A 23,758-nucleotide genomic window follows, 5' to 3' on the forward strand; every position below is an offset into this window, starting at 1 on the left:
TCATCAACAGCGTCATCATCAACAATAGCCGTGATGTCTTACTCGTATATATTAAGAACTGAATGAAGCTTGCAGGATGGGGAAGCTGAAAGCAGTGGTTTTAATGGAAAATCATGGCGGTTAGAGGCATGTATCTGGCAAACAGGACCTCAAATTAACTGCAGCGAAACAGTGAAAATGTGGTAAATTTTGTCTGTGGTTCATCTGGCAACTAGTGTCCTCTCTGTTACACAGTTGATTCCGTTATATTGTATTTTTTAATTCATTGCAGCTGTGCAGTTTGCTTTTTGGCATCTGATTTGTAAAATCTGATGCGCCTTCCATTGATGTAGGTATGGAGTGATTCCAAAATCTTGAATGCACTGATATTATACTGCATTGATCAAAGCTTTTATAGATGTATGGTCTTGTTCTGGACTAGATCAAGAGCAAACAACACAGTTTTCCAAAGTCCTTGCTCTTTCCATTTGAACAGGGCACTCTGCAGCCCCTCGTCGGCAAACTTTCACAGCTGAGTCAAACCTGGCAACGTGGCCAAGGGGAAGAGAACCAGTTTAATGTGATGTTGTGGTTACCTGCAGAGATTTCTGCCCATTTAGCAGGCAACCCCTGGATTCTGTCCCACTGGCAGCAGATACCAAGCATGAACTCTGGCCCAATTTCCTCTCAGCAAATAACACCAACTGGGAAATCAGTTTGTTTTTGATGCGTTATTGAGCATAACCCGACTGTGAACACTCGTGGCGAGATCTCTAAATGCTGGCAGAAGTTTTATCTTTTGTTTTGATATTTTCCTTCTTGTGAAACACAGCAGAGCAGGACGTGTAAGCTGATATGTTTCTGAGGGCGGATTGGAGTTCAGTTAATTTCACTTTGAGAGGAATTGGTTCACTGTTGAAGTGTGACAGTTTTCCTTGAAGATTTTTTGAACAATAATTTTCAAACGCATTAAAACACAGGATCTGTGGTGAAGAAAAGTAAAGATATAGAGAGTTATGTGTAAAAACTTGTTAACTCTGTAAGACTTTGTTGTTGCTTTGTGTTATATTGGCCAGCTGGAAACGTCACAACATAGCATAGCATAGCACTTAGCAGTAAACTCTAACAGTTTCCTTTCATTAATGTTTTTCCTCCTCTAACTCCTGAAGACATGTTTTTGATGGCAGGATTTTAAACCTGACAGTTCACCCCGGCTCCATCCTCACTGTTTTCATACAAGATGAAGTCTGCTGAGTGGCTTCAAGGCCTCCCCTGTGAAGTTTCCAACAGATGATGCAACGCACATGTAATGGTCTGGAACAAGAAGAGTGCGACAGGCAGTATCATCATCATCATCATCATTATTATTGTTATTACCGCCTTGGCTAGTCTTGTAACCCCCGGAGCTCTGAAGTGAAGGGCTGCATGGTGTTCGTCAGGGTTATGACTGAGGTCTTTAAGTTTATGATGGGGAAGGATTGTGGTTTCAGAGACATGTTTCTTCCATGTTCGTTCAGAAGCAGCAGACCACCACCACTTAAAAACCTGTCTGGAAAATATATGCACCCAAAGGATATTGTAGTCTACAGTATGGATTACTTTCTCTGATGTTCTCAGCAGTTAGAAACACATTGCAGAAAGTAAACTTCACTTTGGTCTGTTAAATCTCCAAGGATGTATAAATGAAGTTGCTGTGCACCCAAGTTTGAAACTATAGCCAACCACAGTGTTCAAATGCTGTATAATGGGTTCTTATAAAGAGCCATTTCCGTGTGAAAATAGATACTGACATTTATGGAACCATTACAGAATTAGCTCCCATCCTTTTGCTAACTGCTACACAGAATTCTGGGAAAGATATTGAGAGCAGGAGTAAGATGTTAGACTTCATTGGGATCAGCTTATATTTATGCAGATGGCTGCTATTTCATATCGGTTCATCTTCACCGTGCTACTTCCGTGAATTGGCAAAGAAACATAATGAAGCCTTTCACCTTTCGACAATATGCAGGTCCTGAAAAACACTGTGGAAGACCGGGGAGTAAAGGCCAGAGACTGACTGCTGGGATTAGGAATGTCAACAACCAAGGCGTCCACAGTGACATGGAGGACATGTAAATGTCACAGCAGACAAAGAAAGGCAAAGAAAAATTCTGACATGCTAGTTTTGTCTCTTAGAATAGGTTCCACCAGGACTTTACCGAATAAAACAGTTTTTTCTACTTCTCATTTTCATTTCTAGTGTGTTGGATTTGAACATTCTTGAGCTCATATTTTCTGGTTTAAGGTGAAAATTAAGAAAACAGGTCTGAAAGTCTAAAGTTCAGACAGTGCCGGTAGTTTTTAAAGATGGAATTAGGAAAGAAGTTCCAATGTACATGTTACAGGGATAAAGTAGTTGACCCTGATTCTTATAGTCTCTGTAGTTTGATAGCTGCCTCATCAGGTCAGACTCTGTAGAGATGAGCATTCATCTGACAGAGAGAAACATGCAAAGACATTATCATGTTTAGATTAAAACATCCCAGAATAATCAGTATAATCAGACAGAAGCAGAGTCTTGATTACGTCTTACCGCTCAGGACATGTGGCTGTCCATCCTAAACTATCCCAACAGGTGTTTTGGTTTTTCCAGCATTTGTTAGCAATTTGTATGCGTTGTCAGTACAAGGCCGAGAGCGCTGGAACCAATTTCCTCAGAGAAATCATACTTATATACACTAAATCTGGTAAACTGTTTAATGGAGGTGTTTAGAAACAGTTTGAATTGGAGCAGAAATGCACTTGTGATTGTTTAGCGCAACAGCTAACAACAAAACAAACCAAACAAAGTCGACAACTTCATCTCATTAATATCTCTATCTAAAACCACCAGTCTTTGCCATTTTCAGCTCATGATGAATCACCACAGAAAGTTTGATGCTGATATTTTGTGTGTGCTGACGAGATTGTCACGCTGTCAGTTTATCTCTTGGATGCGGAAACTGACTCCAGGTCAGATGTTGGGGATGAAAGAGGCTGTCCGGGTGCCAGCAGGTACTTGTTGAGGATTTTTATGGAGGCTAACAGCTATGTGCAATCTCCTCTGTTAGAGGGAGACTGTTAGCAAGGAGAGAGGCCAGCTTCTAAATCTGGAAAGCTTTACACCCGTGCAGTAACTCACACATTTATACACACACACACACACACACACACACACACACACACACACATATATATATACATCTTCAGAGCAGCTGAACTGACGAACAGTCGCTTCTGGATAAAGTTACCTCAACAATGGCTCTGTAAATCAAACTGCTCGTTCTGCAGAACACCAAGACTATTCATTAGTAGAGAGAGGGGACAGGTTTTGTTGGTGTGTGTGTTTCCAGGAGTAAAGAATTGACTGCGTCTTTTTTTTCTGAACTTTTTATTCAATGAAAGACATCGAATTTCACTGGTTAGTAGTTGAAAAGTTGGTCATTAGTGAAAGACTCAGGCCCTACTGAAGTAGCTGATACTGTAGCTTCATGTTCATTACTGTTAATAGTGCGCCCGTGCTTTGTTTTAGCATTGATCTGCTTCATATTAAGTCACCTCAGACTGACTGACTGCAACTATAGTCTTCAGCACTTGGGGCTATTGCTTCTTTTGTCAGTAGATGCAGCGCTCACTCTTATCATCTCTCTTTGCTGTACTTTAAATAAAGAAGAGGCGGCACTCACAAGGAAAACCTCACTGGCTTCTTTCCATGTCTGCCACTCACTTTCAAATTTATGCTCAACAGGATGGAGCAGCAGGCGTTAGAGCCAGTAACAACAAAATAACTTTTACTCCTTTTTGTTTCATCTCTGCTATAAAAGTTTCAAACTGTTGAAGTCAAGAGAAGTGAAGACCTTTCTATAGTTTTTCCGTGTGTTGGGCCAACACTGATGGCATTACATCAAAACCTGTCATCAAGCTAAACACAAAACAAGCTTTCATTGACAAGTTGATGCTATGGAGACGCACAAGTCAGTGATGTTCTCAGTGGAGCAATACACACACAACTGAGAATATGGCAAATGAAAACATGTTGGAAGCTACGAGGCTTGACTGTAAAAACAGGACTGATGTGTCCGTGGTGCAGAGCAGCAGATGGAGCAGAGACTGGCTTGTGGGGCTCCTGAGGAGCTGGAGCGTTACAGTGCATATTAGAAGTAAATGCACTGTAGGGATCTTGGTCATGAAGCTGAGAAATGAACACACAGCCGCTTGTCTGTTGTTTTTACGTGTTTGTTTTAATTGAAATCAGAATTTGTAATTTTCTTCACACTCAGTCAAGACCAGAGGCGAACGAGGAACATGTGGCACAAACAATATAACTTGTACTCATCCCTTCAATCCCTGATTTAAAAAAAACAAACATTTTACATAAGAATAAGAGCTGGCAGATCCAACTGTTCACCCTTTAGAGTCCTTATTAATTTTAAGAGTTGTCTTTCTTATCTTGCGCTCTGTATTTACTCTGCATTTTTCTTAATCTGCTATTTGCTTTGTCGTCTTCCTTCTTTTTCAATCTAAACTAAATGCTTTCTCTTCCTCCCTCTCTTATTTCCACTTTTTATCTTCCATGTCAAATTCAGGCCAAGTTCAACATACTCTGTACTGTCTAAATCCTGCAGATTAGACCAATTCACATACTTTTCTGAGTTTTGCCCTGACAACTAGAATTGAGCACCACCCCCCGACAAGAGAAATTCAACTGCTCTCTAAACAACTTATGAAACAAATGCTTGTCCACTTCCAAAGGAGTCCTCCTAAAAAGGTTCGGCTTTTGTTGTGGATACAACACTTCAAGCACTTCAAAGACAAGAGGAATTTTAAGTTAAAATAAAAAAGCCAATGAGCTTGACCTGGTTTCCACCTGACAAATGATGCTAACAGCTGCTGAGTGTTCTCGGTTGTTGTAGGACACTGGGGTCAAGGATTGGGGTCATTTCCTCTGTGGGGTGAACCAGGGCTATATTTTGACCCAATTTAGCTACTGATTGACTAATGAAGTTGGAGACAGTTTGGGTGCAAGGGGACTCATTTGAGGTCTTTTGAAGCAGAATGTTGCTTACAGTGGAAAACTGCACCGTTTTGGCAACTAATCTGGTGATAAGGAGTAATTGCGGTGGACATGATGGAGGGAGCTCCACCCAGGTGGCAGTAGCTAACCGTAATTTGTTTGAACCGAGAAGTTCTTGCCCTTGGTGACCTCGGTCCATGGTATGGCCTGATATCGCAGACGATAACTCAGTGGTTCTGTGCAGCTCCTGGCCGGGCCCCAGAGAAGACAAAGTAAAACTCTGGAGGAGCTGTGGGTTGGAGAGTTACCAAAACACAACCAGAAGTAGTTACAGTAAGTCGACGTTCAAACCACAAGGCATTTATAACCCAACACTGGTCTTTATAATAAGCCACAGGAGAATTAGTGAGGTAGGACACTGGTGTTGGCTGATAAGGCCTGGTTCACGGGTGGCGTTCAAGTTCATTCCAGACATGCTGGATGAAGTTGAGGTCAGGGTTTTGCGCACGCATCAAGAACTTGTGCATCCAGTTCTTTGGCAATGAGCACACTATTGTCTTCCTACGCCCTTGTCTGTATGACTAACGGGGATCTTTTATAGGCACTACATTTGGAAAGTGGCTCCGTTATGGTCTGTGAAAAGAGTGAATATATCTACAGAATGAACATAATTTGATTTGAAATGAGGACATTGCAGTGGGGTCATCCAGGCCGGTCAGGACTCTTTAAACAGCAACAGCCAAACAGCCACACTCAAGTGAACGAATGGACCGGACTGCAAGTGGACTGGCCGAGGGCCCGCTTTTCAAACTGTAGCGAACAACTCACACTGCAGAGTTAAAGCAGATGGTAGTACTCAGCCTGCCCCCCCTCCACCCTTTCACTGTAGGAACAGTTTGGATAAGCTACATGAGTATCTTCTATGTGATGAACACAGACAGGCCAAACCTTTGCCTGACTGCAAAGCTTTGGCACCCATCACTGGAAAACAAGGAAAGGGGATCTTAAGAGATTTCTTTTATGGCTCGAGGAGCTGATATAGATGAAAATGAAAAGGTCACAGGGCGATGTTTAGTTACAGATGTTGATCCTTCATGTGCACCTTTCTACATTTGCTGCGGTTATAGTTTTCTTGATCCTTCAGTTGTGGCTTTTTTCATTTGCCCACCTCACTCTTTCTTTCTCACTCATGCAGTCAGCATTTTTCGACTCCTTTTATTCTTCTTCTCTCTTTCTCCTCTGGCAGGAGCCATGACAAAGCACGGCCGCGTTAAAAGGTCCCAGCTGTTTTGTTGATAAAGTGAGAAAGAAGCTCTGCACCTTTCCTCTCTTTTAATAAGTGATTGATTGCTCCTTTCTCCTCCACATTATCACCTCTCCTCACTCCCATTCTCTTCTGTCTCTTCTTGCTCATTCATCAAATTAATTTCAGTTGAGACAGAGGCTTTGCACCTTCTCTCCACAAGCTCTACTTTGAGGGCTGGACATTGTGGCGGCAAGCTGCCAAAAACAGGCAGTGTATTTTTTTTTTTTTAAGCTATCCCATCATTCCTCTGACACCTTGGTCAGAGTGCAGTTTCTACAGCTGGTTAAACACAGCTTGGGGTAAGCCGAAACAACGTGCCGTTTACACGGAGCCCCATGACATTTGACCCATGTGGATGTCCGCTTTTACCACCAGCTCCTTTAATTAACTTGAAGGCAGAGCGGGGCAGAAGGTCTTCCAAAAAGTTTTAAACACTATGAGGCAACACATTATATATTAACAAATCCAAATGGTAATGAGAGGTAATAAAATTTGAACTTTAGGAAAAAAGGAAAAGGCAAAAACAATGGTTTAATGTGGTAAATTGCTCCTCTAATGTGGTGTTTGCTTGCTGACTATTGTTGACTTTTTACATGCTTCTGAGGCTTCTCCACTTTACCCGTGAGTCTCTTTACCTTTTCCATTTCCTCCGGAATCACTCAAAGTATCACTGCAATCATCTCAGGCTCAGGAAGAAGACCAGCTTCTGTTGTATTTGGTCCTCCTGTGTCATTTATAATATTGTGATAGGTTTTTATTTCTTCAAGAATTTCATCGTTTGTATGCTGCATAAAATCTCCTTCCAACTATTGAGGATATCTTGTGTATTTGAGGTTTTCTTAAATAAGCAAATTCCAAATTTGCCATGATGACATTTAGGGAACATTAGATTTTCCACAGTTATTTTTGGCTTGTATAATCAGAAAAATACTGTGTTTTTTAACTCTACTGAATCACACTTAAAATGGGATTTGGACATATAGGGCTACAGATGTTTGCCTTTAGCTGTATACCTGAGCATGCATGTTTAACCTCTTCTTTTTTTTAAGTATGCACCTGAAAGCTGCACGTAACTCGGATATTGTGCTGAAAAGTGACCTGAGGGGATTAAGTGAAAAATTTAAGAAAAAATACGGCAAATATTCAACTTTACAAAGGTGATCCTGTTCTCTCGCTGCCGCTGCCAAGTCGGTGCCCCATGTTGAGATGGAAGATAAGAACTCTGAAGGAGCAGGGAGCTGGCGGCAGTGTGTGTGCATAGACATGTGTTTGTGTGTGTTTCTGGTTAGACGGACGGGAGGAATACTTGGCTCCGCTGACACTAACCGACTCAAACTATTCGGCCTTTGGCACTCTGCAGCCTTGGACCTGGCCGGCTTGTACGGATACGGAGAAAAAAGACCCTTATCAGTGACCCCAGTCCTGTCCAGTGTCGGCTTATATGGGCACGCTCCAGACCTTTGAATGGCTGGTCCAGACTCGCACCAAAACAGCTTTAAATCTGCAGGGATGGTTTGAATTCCTATATTACTGAGCCAAATAGATTCCTGAACTCGGGTTTTCACCTCTGAAAAGAAACGATTCTTTGAGTGAAACACGACATGGGAGGAGTATGAAAAGTATAGCAGGTGGGATATAAATTAAAATTATTTGTAACATGAAATGCCCAGTTTGGACCAAAGAGGAAATTCTAAGCCCGTTTCTGCGTAGAAATACGATATTTTAAAAAAGTTAAACATCGTGGACATAAATCATGACACTGCAAGCTTTTTCTGCCCTGACCTGAAATGACCCCCTCTCCTCCTGGATGCTACAATTACACTGTTGTCATTAGGAAGTCATTATACACTCCTGTTCCACGGTCTGCTGGAGTCACACTGAGACCCCTAACCCCCTGCGAAACCTACAGCAGTGCTACCATTTAAAAACCTCAGTGTTTCCTGGCAGACGTCTGTTTTTCCAAGACGTATTAAGAACCTGACGAAGATGGACGATGTTTGTGATGAAAATTACAGCTATTTTTGGGGACACTGAATAAAAGATTAATACTTAAGATCCTATAGTGCACTTAAGTTGGACATCTTTGTGCTCAGTGTATGCTTAGATCCAGTGCATTCGACCATACTGTACACACTCTATAAAGTGTTTGCATTTGCACAAAAAATGCAGCGGAAGAGAAAGCGGATCAAAGAGCAGATTTACACCAACAGTATTAGTGTATTTCACTGAATGCTTTCCACTGTATACATTACCATACATTTAGTGGACGGTCGTCTGTAAGACCACCGGCCGAGAAGTAGCTGGACTGCCTCACTGAGAAACAGTCAACCCTGCTCCCCAAGACGACTGTTGGATGAAAAACAAGAATGCGCTCTGCTTACCGCTCAGCCCCTTTTACCCCAGTCCAGACCTCACTTTACCTGTCACACATAAGGCTCCCGTTGTGTGTGTGTGTGTGTGTGTGTGTGTGTGTGTGTGTGTGTGTGTGTGTGTGTGTGTGTGTGTTTGTTTGTGTGTGTGTGTGTGTGTGTGTGTGTGTAGTGCAGTGTGAGAGAGCTACAGAGAGAGAGACATTTTTAAAGCTACATTAAGACAAGATTTCTAACTAGTAATAGACTCATTGTTGCAGCTTCAATATAACATGGCATCTTTTGGCTAAATTAAATAAATACAAATAAAGTAAAATTTCTGGTATAGGGTTTGGCCACTGGCAGAAGGTCCTCTAAGTACGCCAACAATCGAGCCTTGGGTGGGAAAATACAAAGGTCCATCCAGAGACAGCTGGAATCTCAAAATGATGGATATACCTCGAAATCCACCCCCATCCACCATAAGGAAGAAGACGAACCCAACGTGGCGATGAATGATTCCTTAATCCTGCTGAAGAACAGCACTCACTTTCTTTGGCTGACAACAGTGGGAGCTTCTGTCACAATACTGCATGGACACTGCTATAAGACTGGCAGCAATTCCATGAGAACAGCCCCCGTAGACACTGTGGTTATTGACTGGTCCACTAGAATCCAATGTGTATTCCCATATGGTTAGAGCAGCAGTTTCAGGTCAGAAAACATGCAGGAAAATGGGGAAATCAGTGATGCTTTATCAGTGTATTGATTTATAAAGTCCAACCATTCGTTTCTGCCACTTACCTTGGTCCAGGCACGGTGGTAGCAAGTTCATCAAAGTAGCCCAGAGGTGTCTGCTCTCCCCTGGGGATCCCACGGTGTTTGACTCGGTTATCTATGTATCCCTACTAAAAACTTGACCGTAGTTGATGGTTTGGAAAGTAGCTGGACTACTGCTCCTGTTGTAGTCACTCGTGAAAAAGAGCTTGAGCCACTTCTGCAACAAAGTCTTCCCAATCAGCAATGTTTAAACCCAACCAATTCATCCATTGCATATTGGTGGCCACAGTCCAAGAAAAGCCAACAGAACCACATCATCAGCAAAAAGCTAGATACAAAACTGAGTTCACCATACTGGACACTTCTCAGCTGCCCCTACAATACTGTCTATGGAAATCACAAACGGATACAAATAAATCAATGATAAAATCCAGTCTGTGCAATAATAAAAACTCATCTCCTCACATCTGGAAGTCTTGCTTGGTGGTTTCAGTACTGCAGCTGGCATCAATAAGGATGAGACAGTGTGCACTGCCTCATTTTATTGCGGTGGGTACAGCGAGTCATTTCTTGGAGCAGAAACTGGAGCTTTCGCTTGTTTAGCAACAACACAAAGAGGTGTGCCTGTTTGGGTAACAGTTGCATTGTGGTGTTTTCACTTAATTTCAAGGCAACATCTGACAAATTGTATCATGTGAAACCCATTGGAAGGAGTTGGTAGAAATCAGTCTGTTGGCAGAAGGTTGTTGTGACTGTCCCTGAACTCTTAACACAAAAAGCATAGAGTTTCAAATGTCCAGTGGCAATGACAACACTTATAGTGGTAAGAAATTTAATATTTGGCTGGTCCTGTGCGAAAGCTTTCCAGCTAAACTTTAGACTAAAAAAATATGGTCAAAATTTTATCATAATCTGAAGAATCCATTGTTGTATGTAAATGATTTTCTTTTTGATAAGTTTTCTAAATACCTTCAGTTTTGAATAAACTAACCAGTGATTTGTATTACTCAGTCTGCAACTAAAGCCACTTAGCATTAGCTCTCCATTGAGCTTATCATTTCCTCCCTGCGGGATCATTGTATTATTTATACTGGTTTGGCTACTGTGGAATTTCCCCCAAAACATTTAAGGTTTGGGATTTGTTTCCCTTTACCCGAATAGCTAATTGCGTTTTCTTTTATTTATTTATTTTTCTACCCAGGGAACTAATGGTTCATGCCTGAATAATCAGACCCCGAGCACAATGCTGAAGTGGCTCTTTTTCTTCCATGGAGACCAGAGCTCTCTACAGGGGTTAATCGGGGACATGAACAGAGTTCTGGTTGAGCAGTCTTGGCACTGAGACTTTGTAGAGCAGCGCTGCTGAGCCAAGATCATAGTATGTCATGGAAAACTGATTGGTTATGAAATCCTGCAGATAGAATTTGGATGTGATGGGTGGTGATGTAGTTGGTAACGGCAAATTAATGCAGACAGGAGTTTATTCTCTTCTGGAGTCAGTAACAAATCCACATTGTTGTGGTTTATGTTCTCGACAGCTCCATCAGGCGTACTTTGTTTACATAACCAGCCATCGAGAATGAATGTGGTGCACACCTACTCAGCATCAACACTGATAAATGTGGTATGCAATGAGGAAAACGGGCTCTTATGAAACTTCGTTTTAAACACAATCCTGTCATTTAAAGTGTTCCCAAATGTTATGACCTCATAAGTTTGAGCAGGAAATAACCCAAACAGTCTGTCACGGCCTTTCCGGTGGAGACTAATTGTCAAATGGAGAGTGCTGATAGCTTAAAAAGAGAAGTTGGGGATTTATCCAAATACGAATTACAATACCTGTGGAGATATGCTTGGGTCTGCTCCAGCATCCAGGATGGCAAGCTTTGAAACGGCTTATTCAGATTCTCGTAAACCATCTGGTTCATCTCACCAGCAGTTGAAATTTAAATAGCTATAAAAGCTGTTTCCATTTTATGGGATAATCAGCTGTGCTGTGTTTGTGCTGATGTCTGTTGTAGGCCCATTAGAACATGAACTCATGTTGGCTTCATTTATTAGAATTGCTGGAGCTCACTTTTTGTACATATTTAATATTTTAAAATTTTTATATATGGTATGATGTTGTGCAGAAATTTAACTCTTTTGCAAAGGTTTTTGAGAGGTCACTGCAAAGTTACTTAAAAGGAAACTGGATGCTGACATTTCAGGATTTACCAAACAGAACAAGCCCCTTTTTATATTATTGCTGTATATTAAAGCTGCAGTAGGTAACGTCCCACTTTGGAAACCCCACATATTTACTCCACATATTTATTTGTATTTCCCAGCCTATGAAGGACTCCATTGTAACTGTGCTTCATAAGGACTAAGTAGGTGTATCTGGGATGAATTTACAGTTCTTTTACAGCCCTAAATTCTGATTTAGGCTTCAAGTGTTCACATACACACACACAAAGAAATGTAGCCATGCAGACGGTTTTGGTTTTATTTGCAAACATTTTGAGATACTGACACTGTCAACAGACTTTCTTTCAGTAGAAAGCCGTTCCAGTGAAAATCATTCAGTGAGTCATGTTGGTTTTTCTTGGTTTTTGTAAATTAATCAGAATTCCATTCACTTCTGTTGTGCTGGGTGGAGACAGAAAAACAAATAAAACCAAAGTTATATACGTGGCTTCCACTAAAAAGATGTTGGAAATTAATTTTTGGGTGAGCCCACCCTTAAAACCGTAGGGGATGTTTTCCCATACTAATCATCTTCAGTACATCTTTTTAGTATTTGTTTCCATGTGTGGCTCATATGGTTCTGCTGCTGCAGTAAGGTGCTTGCAACACCATGTAATCAGTTTTTCCCCACTGGGAGGAATAAATAGATGCAGTATCAACCACAAATTCTATTTTGGATAAAAACCTGTCTGAATGGCTCTATCAAATCGAGCAGATCTGGTAGCTTGCTGATTTTGAGACATTCTGTGTGTTTCTGCGCACATGATCTATACAGGCCTCTAATTCCAACCTCAGCATGACTATGACATTCCTAACATACAGGAGAGGCGCATACGCAGGTGCTACCTCATTCCTTAGATATATGAATCTCACATTTCTACTTGAACATGAAAACCATTTCCCGTGATAAAGTTACCACTTGTCTTTCTCATATTTTGGGTTCACTGGTCATATTCCCACTGGCACATGACTATAGTATTCCTTGGACTTGGGGAGAATGGGATTTCCTTCCATCCTCGCTTACATAAGTGATAATGAAAATATACTCTGCTACATGCGTGTAAAGCAAAGGCGTTCAGAAAATAAACACGTTGAGGTTGAAAATTAGATTTACGAACTTCTGTAGCTGGGTCTTTCTCTCCTTCTGCAAATAATATTTTATTGTTTAAGCAGACTTGGTGTCATCAAAGTCAAGAAACACATCATTTATACACTATGCTAACCCAGACAAGCTTAATCTCTTCCATCAGATATTCACACAAGTGGAAGCAGTGCCTTTATTTCTGACATCATCCTGTACAGGATCCATCCATCTCCAGCTAAGTGAGCTAAGCGCCGGGAGTCTTTGATCACAGTCTACTCTTCGCTCCACTCTCCTCCTCCTAATGACTGCGCTGACTTGGCACTTCAGCTTGGACGCTAACAGAGCGGCTTTGTGCTAAATGAGAGGCCCGTAGCCTCACCGGGTCACACACATGCATGTACGCACTCACGGGTTGAATATACATTCTGTGTGGTCTTTGCAATTTATCCAGAACCTCCTGCTTTTCGCAACAACACACGGCTGACATCACATCTTCCCCTGTCAATCAAACACTGCGGTGATGTCTTGTTTTGTCTACCTGAGTGAATGACATGAGGCCCTTTTAGAAAGAGTTAATCTCTAGTTGTATGGAACAGAATAGAAAGGAAATCACTGTTTGTTTTAAACTTGGTGCCATCACGCAGATGTTAGGAGGACATCTGGTTGTCAGGAAGCCTCCTCAAAATTAAACAGGTGTTAAACGACTGTTTGGTCCATTAAAAGCTTAAAACTATACCAGAATCTCTGCATGTTTTGGCTTATTAGATACAAAGCAAGTGCGTTTGACTGTAATTATTTTCCTCATTACACAAATCTTTGATCCCCAATCTTTAATCAGCCATTTGATTTAATCGCATACATGATTTATTGCCTTCATATTTATCTCCAAAGCATGTTATTGTTCCCCCAAAATGCAATTGTTAGCAGGTGAATTCCCTGCTGTTGCATTCAAGGACACTCAGACATTTAATATTTCAAAATCTGCTGGCAAGAAGTAACCATTTCATTCAACAAATGAACAAGTTACTACAGTGTTTCTGCCTTGTTTGTTGTCTGGCTTTTGTTTTCCCAGCGGTCTCAGCTCATTATTGCAATCTTTTTTCCCCAGAGCTGACTCTCATCATGATTGTCTGAGATTTTTGCTGTGATTTCTGGCAGATGTGTCCTTTATATACCTTCCCAGTTCAAGTCAGTGTAGTTAGTGTTTATGGGAACAGACAAGGGGTTAAAGTGATTACATAATGAGAGAACCTCTGGGAGAGACAGCAGTGTGTTTTATAAAATGTGGTGTGACCACAGCCACAGAGGTTTCACGTCTCTAAATGTATGAAAAAAGTTTATGAGCTGTTTGTTCTGGATCACGGCTGTGTGTGTTTGTGAATACACATGCACATATAGAGGTGACCCGATAAGATCCATAAACATGTTCCTATCTGACTATCTGTGATGATGTGGAGTTACAGATGGTTGAGGTTTGATTAGATTCCAGACTCTGAGTCTCTCATCACATGTGGCAGCTCATTACAAACTGCTGTGCACTGACTGACAGCTGAGCTACTTTGGCCGGAGCCAGTTAAAGTTTTCCAAATACAATGTCTATCATCACCACATTATTATGACCCACATTTCTTTCTGTTTTTCCCTTTTCTGATCAGACCTTAACATCTAAAAATCTTAGCCAAGCACACACATTTTAAAACCCACAACCGACTAGTTCTTTCCACTATGGGGTGCACCCCCACCAGACCTACAAATGAGAATCTGATTTTGTTTGAAGTAGATGTTGTTATAATGTGACCAAAAATCGGTTACACTGAAATTTACATCTTGTTTTATTGCATGTACCTTAGTGTCATAAAAAGTGCACACTCTGTACAGTATGAGTAAGAGAAGACACCTGTTTTGTTCTGTTCATAATGTGAGTAAGTTATGTGTATTTGTGCATCAGAATAGGAATTTGTTCGTGCGCGTGTGTGTGCTTTTATTAAATCTCCCTTCTCAAGTAAACAGATTATCAGTTGTGATGCACAAGGAATTTTGCCCTTTAGGTGTCTGTGCTGATGTGATATTAAGTGAAGCATTTTGTTCATTCGTGCAGTGAATGTTGAAAGCCAAGCAAAGTATTTACTGATCTTTTTTTTTTTTTTTGATAGATCCATAACTTATCATGAATTACCTTGTTGATGAATATGTATGTTACAAACTAAGGGCTGATAAGTTGTCTCCAACCCTTTAAAATCGAACTGTGCAGACATTGTGCTGTTAGTTATTTTATTAAAACAACCCTTTTATCACAAAAGTAAAGAGGCCACTTCATTTTGAAATGGTGCTGCTCATGTCATTAAGTGGTGCTTAAGACTGGTCTTTTATTGTATTCATAATAGTCTGGCTTTTGCCATAACAGAGTGTCACACTGGGATTTTCTCAGTAAGAGACACACTCTGCCAAAACACACTGACCCTTTTTAAGAAATGTTTCTGTGGAGACAGCAGTGTTTGGATTGTCTGTTGCTCATTTGGAAAGGGAGCAGGCATGCAAACACAAGATACCCTGTAAATACACACAAACACACACCCTCATACACCTACAGTACAATCAGCCTCGTTTACTGACTTTTTCAGTTTATTATACAGAAATAATGCTATTTAAAAAAAAAAAAAAAAAATGTGGTAACTGTATATTTTTCTTCAACCTGGGTTCCTTTGCTTCTTACTTAAAATAATGCGACTGAGCCCCATTGCATCATGGTCTGCTGAAGCTGCTGTTTGTGGAGACGTTAATGTCTGATTTTTCTACAGCGTCATTGTTCCATAAAAGGACTCGGCACCATACATGCGACATATCCTTAAAACATATGGTTACATAATGATACATAGTAAAAATAGGGTTTTTTCCCCCTTGCTTTCTTGTGAAATTAAATATGCTATAACTGTATGTCTGCACTAAAATTACAAGTTAAAGTCCTATCCTCACAGTGCTCAAAGACAAGTTCCCAGGAACAGAGAGGTCAGCTCACCACCTCGATGACTTAATCACCTGGCAGCATGTTGTACTTCATTTATACACATTGAAAATATTACTGTGAACATTAGCTGGAGGACATGTACTGTATCTCTTGAGCCTTCCTCCTCTGCTCCAGTGCAGGTGGTGCTCAGACTCAGCCAAGGTTGATCCGTCTGAAGTCACACCCGGAGATGGAATTACTCACAGCTGACATTGTCCTGCACTGGGATGTTTCACTACTCCACTTTCACGACTGACAGCATTATTAAGATTCACAAGTCATCAGTGAAGCCGTATTCCTTCACCACGATCAGCTGTTTATTGCGAATACGCTGATGGGATGATGCATGGACACAGGAGAAATGTTGACTCTGCAAAGCTCCTGCCTCATGATGAGAACTTGAGCAAGTTCAGAGAGTGTATCTTTCTAGTTTCCATGGCGATCTGCCCAGCTGTTAAGCCTCTGACCTAGTAGAGGAACATCTGGGGTGATGTCACATTTGGGCAAAGAGGACGAGGAGTGACAGGCTGACCTCTGGGAATGTTGGCAGACGTGCTGTTGGCAGGACTTTACCACTGACAACACAGAAGATAGAGAGCAACGTCTGCGTCGAGCGGGGAGGCAGCCAACAGACCAGTCACCACTTTCTGATTCCAGGATTCTCTGGAATCAGAAATGAGTCAGAGTCTTTGGAAAATATTAAAGCTTGTTTTAGCATGCTTATATTTCACTGTGTCAAGCATCCCAGAGACGGAAGCAGCTGTAAACTACAGTCCAGCCTCGTTAAAGTATTCAGCCACAGTGGAGGTCACACAGCAGAACGGTGTGGGTTGCACCTCATTGTTATTTTTTAATTGCCACAGTCTGTAGGGCTTTCAATCCTATTAGTGCATGGGGGAAGAAGTGTGCCCTGCTTCCTGTGGGGAGCCTTACTGGCCACACACACACACACACTGCACTTGTAGAAGTGTTAATCTCGGCGCTCTCCATCTTCATCTAGGTCTCTCTTTTCCCCTCTCTCTTTGTCTTTGCTGCTCCTTCACTCACTCATACACGCATGCCACGCGGTAAAGCTTAATTTACAGGAGCTGCCACTGTGCAGCACGTGTGTATTGGTCTTGCCTAATGCCTTCCAGATGCCCAGCATCTATACCCCGCTGCCCATACTCAAAGAACAGATGATTGTTCCAGGGGTCCTCCCACTAAGGAGAACCAGGTGTGGTGGAGAGAGAGATTGTGTGTGTGTGTGTGTGTGTGTGTGTGTGTGTGTGTGTGTGTGTGTGTGTGTGTGCAAGAAGAGGAGAAAGGAGATGTTGTGGTAGGTGGGCATTCAAAAAGTGCTTGCATGTCTGTTGGAGAGAGACTAACAGTGTATGCACATGCAGTCTAGCATGCTTGAGAACCCGTGTGTGTGTTCATTTATGTGTGAGTGACTGACGGACAGGAAGAGAGCAGGCAAATGTGCATTCAGCCGTGCATACAATAATGGTAAGTATGCAGAATATGATGACATGGGTGGGGGCATTAGACAGACCGAAGCCCCCTCTCAGCCTCTTGGCAAACTTTATGGGGTGTATCTGACATGTTGTCAAACTGTAAAAGCCAAACTGCTTGGAACAGATCGGTGCCTCACAGGCTGTCTGACAGTGATCTGGGTGAACTCCTGGAGAAGACGTGTGAGGGAAATCTGGGACATTGAGGCCTACCTGAACTCCATGATCAAGCTAGAATTAATGTAAAATAAATAAATAAATCTATATATAGATATATATATAGATATATATATATATATATATAGATATATATATATATATGTATATATATATATATATATATTATATATATATATATATATATATTATATATATATATATATATCTATATATATATCTATATATCAAGGGTCACTTAGGGTTTCCATCCTTTAGTAAACATAGGTTTAATTACCTTTTATAGCTCCATCTTTTCTGTACAGTTGGGGAATTAAACCATTAATTAGAGGATAATTGAAACTCTGACTGTCTGCGTTGTGGAATGCTTTAATATTTTCAGTCGTCTGACCCGAGGTTGGATCAGCCCCAGGCAAGAATAAGCTGTAGTCCAGCACTGGCCCCCTGCTCTCTGTGGACTGTCTATCCTGTCACCTTCAAGTACACATCAAACACAGAGCACACAGCATACAGCACATGGCAGCTGCATCATTATATTGTCTACACCCAGGTACCAAGCAGCACTGCAGCTGCCTGGCTCCTGATTTGCTGTGTTGGAGTTGGACCCTTATACCATGTTGTTTCTACATGGTTTTACAGCAGTAATTAATTTGTGTGTTCCGCTTTGTTTGATGACTTTTCAGCTCTGTTTATTTTTGTCCGGTGAAGGTGTCAGTAGGTCGATGATGCGCTCTGTTATATATGAGATTTATTTTTCTTTGCCCCTCTGCTAACATGGTTCCCACCTCCATGTTTGTTTCTTGCAGACCGTGGTTCTCAGGGAGCCTTGGACCTGACGGAGTTGATCGGCGTTCCCCTCCCCCCCTCCGTCTCCTTCGTCACAGGTTTCGAGGGTTACCCGGCCTACAGCTTTGGACCGGATGCCAACGTTGGCCGCCTCACAAAGTCCTTCATTCCCGATCCATTCTACAATGACTTCGCTGTCACGGTCATCGCTAAACCCACCACGCGGCGCGGTGGCATGCTGTTCGCCATTACTGATGCTTATCAAAAAGTAAGGCAGTGTGATTGCATTTAACTCTCCTCATCTCTGTCATAACCTATTTGTTTTCTGCCTCCATATAAAATTATGGTTTTTAACATCTAACTTTGCTGTTAAGATTGTACACTTAGGTATAGCGTTGTCAGAGGTGGAGGATGGTTCCCAGAGAGTTGTACTGTACTACACCGACCCAGGAACAACAGGTGGGACCCAGGAAGCAGCTTCCTTCAAAATGGGAGACCTGACAGGAAGATGGGCGAGGTTTACCCTGACTGTACAGGGGGCAGAGGTGGGTGTACTGGGTTCAGTTCATGTCTTTGTGTGGGTAAAGATGATAAGATAATATCGACTGTATCTACTGATCCCTGCACTGTATTTAAAGTCTGGAGACAATGAGGATTTTGCATGTTATTCATAAAACAGTGGAAAAAAATCTACTTTGCAAGAGGGACTCTTTTGTTTTTGGTAAATCTATTGATGTACAAGCATTTCAACAACAAGTGGGAGTGTAAATCTTTAAAAACAGATCACAAATACTCACTCAAAATAAACATAATGAAAGAACTTGTCACTCGGTGAAACGGCGTGGATCATTCATGTGTTTTTAATAGTTTTTGGCTGACAGTGGAGTTCTATGGTGCAGAGGAATAAGCTGTAACAGCCTTTGGCTGCACAGGCAATACGTGTTATTGAATGAAATTTGTTGGCTTCAGTCGTTTCATGGGATTTTCTTTTGACAGTTTGAAGAAAAACAGAATATCAACAGACATATCCTTTACCAATATTCTGATTCATTAAGTTCAGAAATTAGACATTCGCTGTGGATATTGTTGACCACTAGGTGCTGTCAAAGTCAGAGGATGTCAAGTCTGCACATGTTAAATATGCATGTTTCACTTTGATCTTTTGCAGATGTTTATTTAATATATGAAGATGTTGTAAGAAAATGACACTAAGCTGAAATCTCAGATAATATGATCTGTCAATGTGTATGTAACTGCAGGTAACAATGTTCTTAGCTTAAAGTAAAATATGTGTCTGTCTCCCCTTGTACCTCAGGTGCGTCTCTACATGGACTGTGAGGAATACCACCGAGTCGCCTTCACCAGGAGTCCTCAGCCTCTGACCTTCGAGGCCAGCTCTGGGATCTTCGTAGGAAACGCTGGGGGTACAGGCATGGCGAGGTTTGTGGTGAGTCGGGGTGGGACGGGAGTATTTGTTTATAGACGTGCACGAGCCAAGCCAATGCCATCCGTAATGTTTTGACACAGTAGCATTTAAAACCGTGATTTCCTCCTCTGTGTCTCTTGCATTGCATCTTCATCCCTAGAGTCAGATGTGTTGGATCAATGAGCTAAATGTAAATGGATGTCGACTCTGCCGCTTGCTGCAGAGACAAACGTGGCGTTCGGGAGGTTTTCCTATTTTACATTTGAGACATGAACACAATCGTCTTTGTTGGCAGCTTTATGACCACCACAGGAGACAAGGAATGAATGACCACATGTGTTTATGAGCACTGCCTCATCCTGTGGGACCTCATAAATGACAAACTGTGTGTGATTTACATTTTTGGAATATGGCCGATAGTATCATCTTGAATGACTTATGCTGAGAGCACAGTCGCCAGTTCACCAATTAATAGGAGCACAATCAAACAATAGCAAGGACTTAAGGGTGGAGGTTCCAATCCCATGCATCTGCCGTTAAAAATATCCCTGTGTAGTTCTAATGAGGAGTGTGTGATAGAGAAGTGCTGAGGAATCAGATCCAGGAGAAGTAATAGTAACACATGCGATGCTGTGTTCTGCTCTCACTGCTCTTGTAAAAGAAAATGAACCAGTAAATGCTCTAGCACTTTCCTCCCAATCATCTGTGATTTTCTGTTTTGTAATTGCAGCGAAAAGCTGTGCTGATCCCAGCGTGGTCGGGATGGAGGGATGATGAGAGGAAAATAGTTCAGTGTAAAGGGAATATCAATCAATGGTGTGCTTTCTGTATGGCTTAGCAAGTAAAGCCAAACAGTAATCTGAGCTTTCAATGTTATCAAGATGTTAAATCTGAAACTTTGTGAAATTATTGCATTTTAATAAGAATAGTTTATCATCAATAAATCATTTCATAGCCTTTGTCTAAATTAGAAAAATGCACTACCCTGTGACTTTAAAAACAAAAACCAGGCCTCTTCTTTTCTGCATCACGACCTTTTGTCCTCTTCCTTTCCTCTTGATTTGTTATTATGTAAGTTCGTGTGACGAGAAAAACTACAAAAAAAAACTAAACATGTTTTGTTTCCAGGACAGTGGAAAGAAATTTTTATCGCCAAGAAGTTTTCTCTCATTAACATTTTATTGGTGAAATCTGAGGCGAGTTTCAAAGACATGTAGCGAGCCAGGGAGGGAGAGCGTTTGCTTATTCAGGAGTTTTTGGTCTCAGAGGGGAGTCAGTTTTGTTCTGGAGCAACCTATCAAAAGGGTTTCTACTACCTACTGTGGTTTAAAACCTGCTCTGACATAGGTATTTATATCATGGGGAGGAGAAAACCCGTCACTTTGCCTCCATTTCAAAATTTCAGATGTATTCTACTGCTTAACTAACTTCATCTGGTAGAGCAAAAGTAATGTTTGAATTGTCTCAAAAGGTTGATGTTTTGAACCCAATTGTTTTGAGTCACTTCAGAGGCTGACATTTTATTTATAACAGAGGAAGACTTTTATTGACTTGGTGGGGAAGCAGGGTCACTGAACCGATAATAGAGACACCAGGAAGTTGTTTTCCCCCATAGTATTGCAATTCAATTTAGTGTCATTTGAATTGAGATAAAATTGCTGTTGTTTTATACCATGACTCTTGGCTACTGGCTTTCTGCCAAAGCGCCATGGGAAGAAAGTAAATTTTGTTATATCTTTTGCTATAATACCAATTTATTAAAAATGGAACTTGTATAAGAAAACCTCAGTGTTTTAATGGAACAATGGGCTTTAGACAGAGCTTGACTTGTAGTTTGATCCTGCCTCTAGTCTTTATTCTAAGCTCCTGGAAGCCAATCACCTGTTGGATATAGCTGTCAAACTATTCTTTAACGAAAGGCAACAGAGGTTAGCCCCCTCATCTCAAGTATTTAACAGAAACACGTGTATGAGATCATTGACGTGTTCCAACTTCATCTGTGCTACACACTGTGTTCTTCCAATGCCAGAGTCATAGAGAATTGTCTAAAACATCATATTGTTTTTCAAAAGGTTCATTATTGTTGTGTTTTTCTAAAACACTGATGTTAATAGTCCTTCCCTCACCCACTTTTAGTGCTAAAGGGCTTTGTAAATTGCTCCTAAAAGTAGGAGTCTTGAAGTGAGGACTATGGTAGTTGCGGCCATTATTTTTTATGAGTTTCTCATAACCTGGCCAGTTACTTTTAGGATGCTTAATATTACTTCCCATTTAGAAACAAGTATTTTAAGTTGACATCATACCAAACGCATTAACAATGTTGTTACAGAAGCAGCCACAACTGCAACGTCTGTGTTGATTCCAGTCATGGACTTATTTTGGTGGTCATACCCACTCATTCCTTGTTTCTAGTCTGCCTCTTCGCGGTCAAGTGACGGCAAATAAGCCAAAAAATCATCTTAAAAAAAGAAACCTGGTGTCATAAATGAAGGCACACTACTCATAATTGCTGAAGAGTTGTACACCTCCAGTGAAGCCATCATCTCTCCTCCCACTAAGCTCCCTCTCTTCCACTAGCTCCCTTCCCTCAGACAAAGAGGAGCAGCAGCAGCTCTCTGCAGGAGGACGCTCACACACATGCAAAAGCAAATATGCTAAAATATCCTCTGCCACACTGATTTATTCACTCATAGTCTTGTTTTCCTTAGTTTCATGCCCCATGTTTGGTGTTGGAAAATGTTTGTGTGGCTGGCACCATCTTTACGTCAGAGTGAGTGAGTGCACAATCCTTTTTACAAATCTTCTGATGCTCCCTGAGCAACGGAGTGTGTTTTTCTTACTCATACTGTCTTAGCCAAGTATGGTCTTGATCAAGAGTGTGTCCTGTTGTGTGTTGAGAATCTCATGAATCACGGTTTGCTACAGTTTGAAGCAACTTCTTTTTTCACAAGGTCGGGTTTATTTCCCAAAAGGTGAGAAGCATCAACAACAAGCATCACATATAATGATAATAACATATAGTGAATACTGTACATCCTGAGGACCTACAGTAGTGATTTTAATTACTATCTAATCCTTACAGTCCAGAAGTCATGGTAGATGTTTTTCTAATCAAATTAACTAGTGACACCTTGTGGCAGGAGGAGGCTACGTAGTGTGTATGTAACACATGGCTATACTGTATCACAGTTTCTTTTTTATATTTGAAATCAGTTAAATATGTCTTGACCCAGGACACAGTGGCGATGGTGTTCAGAGTTCTCTCTCTCACACACACACACACACACACACACACACACACACACACACACACACACACACAACACACACACATCTGGCCATGAGCAGCCAGAGTGACCTGCTCTCTGTTGCTTTGGCAACAACACTTCTCCTCAACATGGTGACTGCCAGTAACTGCAGACACAGAGCAGTACCATGCAAGTACTTAACCTTTCTCTTGGCCATCCCTGACATGTGAACACTCCAAACAAAACCCAGACTGTAAAATATACACAGTCATATCCAGGCTGTGATACAACATCAAATACAGGCTGATATGTTATAACCCAAATGAGGAACACAGCCTCCGAAGTGGTTAGATACTTGCGCTCGGCTCCACAGTAAGGGTTTGAGAAAAATCAGTTACTGTTGCACAGTTGGAACAAAGACAAGGTGACTCAAGCTTGTACAATGCGTTCTCGAAGATGAAGCATCATATAACCTTGTATTTAACTGCCAATGGCAACAATTGTCTGTATAAAGTATTTTATATGCATAGTTACTATTCAGGGTTCGCTCACAGATTCAGCTCCAAGATATGTTGCTAGAAACATAATGATCAGTGGATCAGTGCATCTTCTCATTATGTTTAAAAACTTCTTCATTGTTGAAACCCATTTGCTGCCTCTGTTCATCAGCACATGCTAGTTGATGTTCATTTAGAACAAAGGGGTCAGTTATAATGTCCTCAGAAACGGGTTCAAAGGAAGACCTCACCCAGTCCAGGATCATTTCTGGTCACTGAACTCAGATCAGTCTGGCTGTACCCCAAAGCCAGAAGTGTTCTCTCACATGAGCAGCCATTATACATCCTCACATTTGGCACCCCAAA

The 23,758-nt window shown here is 41.3% G+C and overlaps 1 protein-coding gene across 3 annotated transcripts in view; it reads left to right on the forward strand.

Moving 5' to 3' along the window:
* Positions 1–23,758, forward strand: part of LOC130161292 (collagen alpha-1(XVIII) chain-like) — a 53,578-nt gene that overhangs the window by 11,349 nt on the left and 18,471 nt on the right. For all 3 annotated transcript variants that reach the window (XM_056364492.1, XM_056364494.1, XM_056364493.1), the window contains exons 3-5: positions 18,242–18,489; positions 18,596–18,766; positions 19,537–19,668. In XM_056364492.1, coding sequence (XP_056220467.1) covers positions 18,242–18,489; positions 18,596–18,766; positions 19,537–19,668 — 551 coding nt within the window. The remainder of the gene's footprint in view (positions 1–18,241; positions 18,490–18,595; positions 18,767–19,536; positions 19,669–23,758) is intronic.

The sequence above is a fragment of the Seriola aureovittata genome, chromosome 20, assembly GCF_021018895.1.
Source record: "Seriola aureovittata isolate HTS-2021-v1 ecotype China chromosome 20, ASM2101889v1, whole genome shotgun sequence".
Taxonomy (NCBI): domain Eukaryota; kingdom Metazoa; phylum Chordata; class Actinopteri; order Carangiformes; family Carangidae; genus Seriola; species Seriola aureovittata.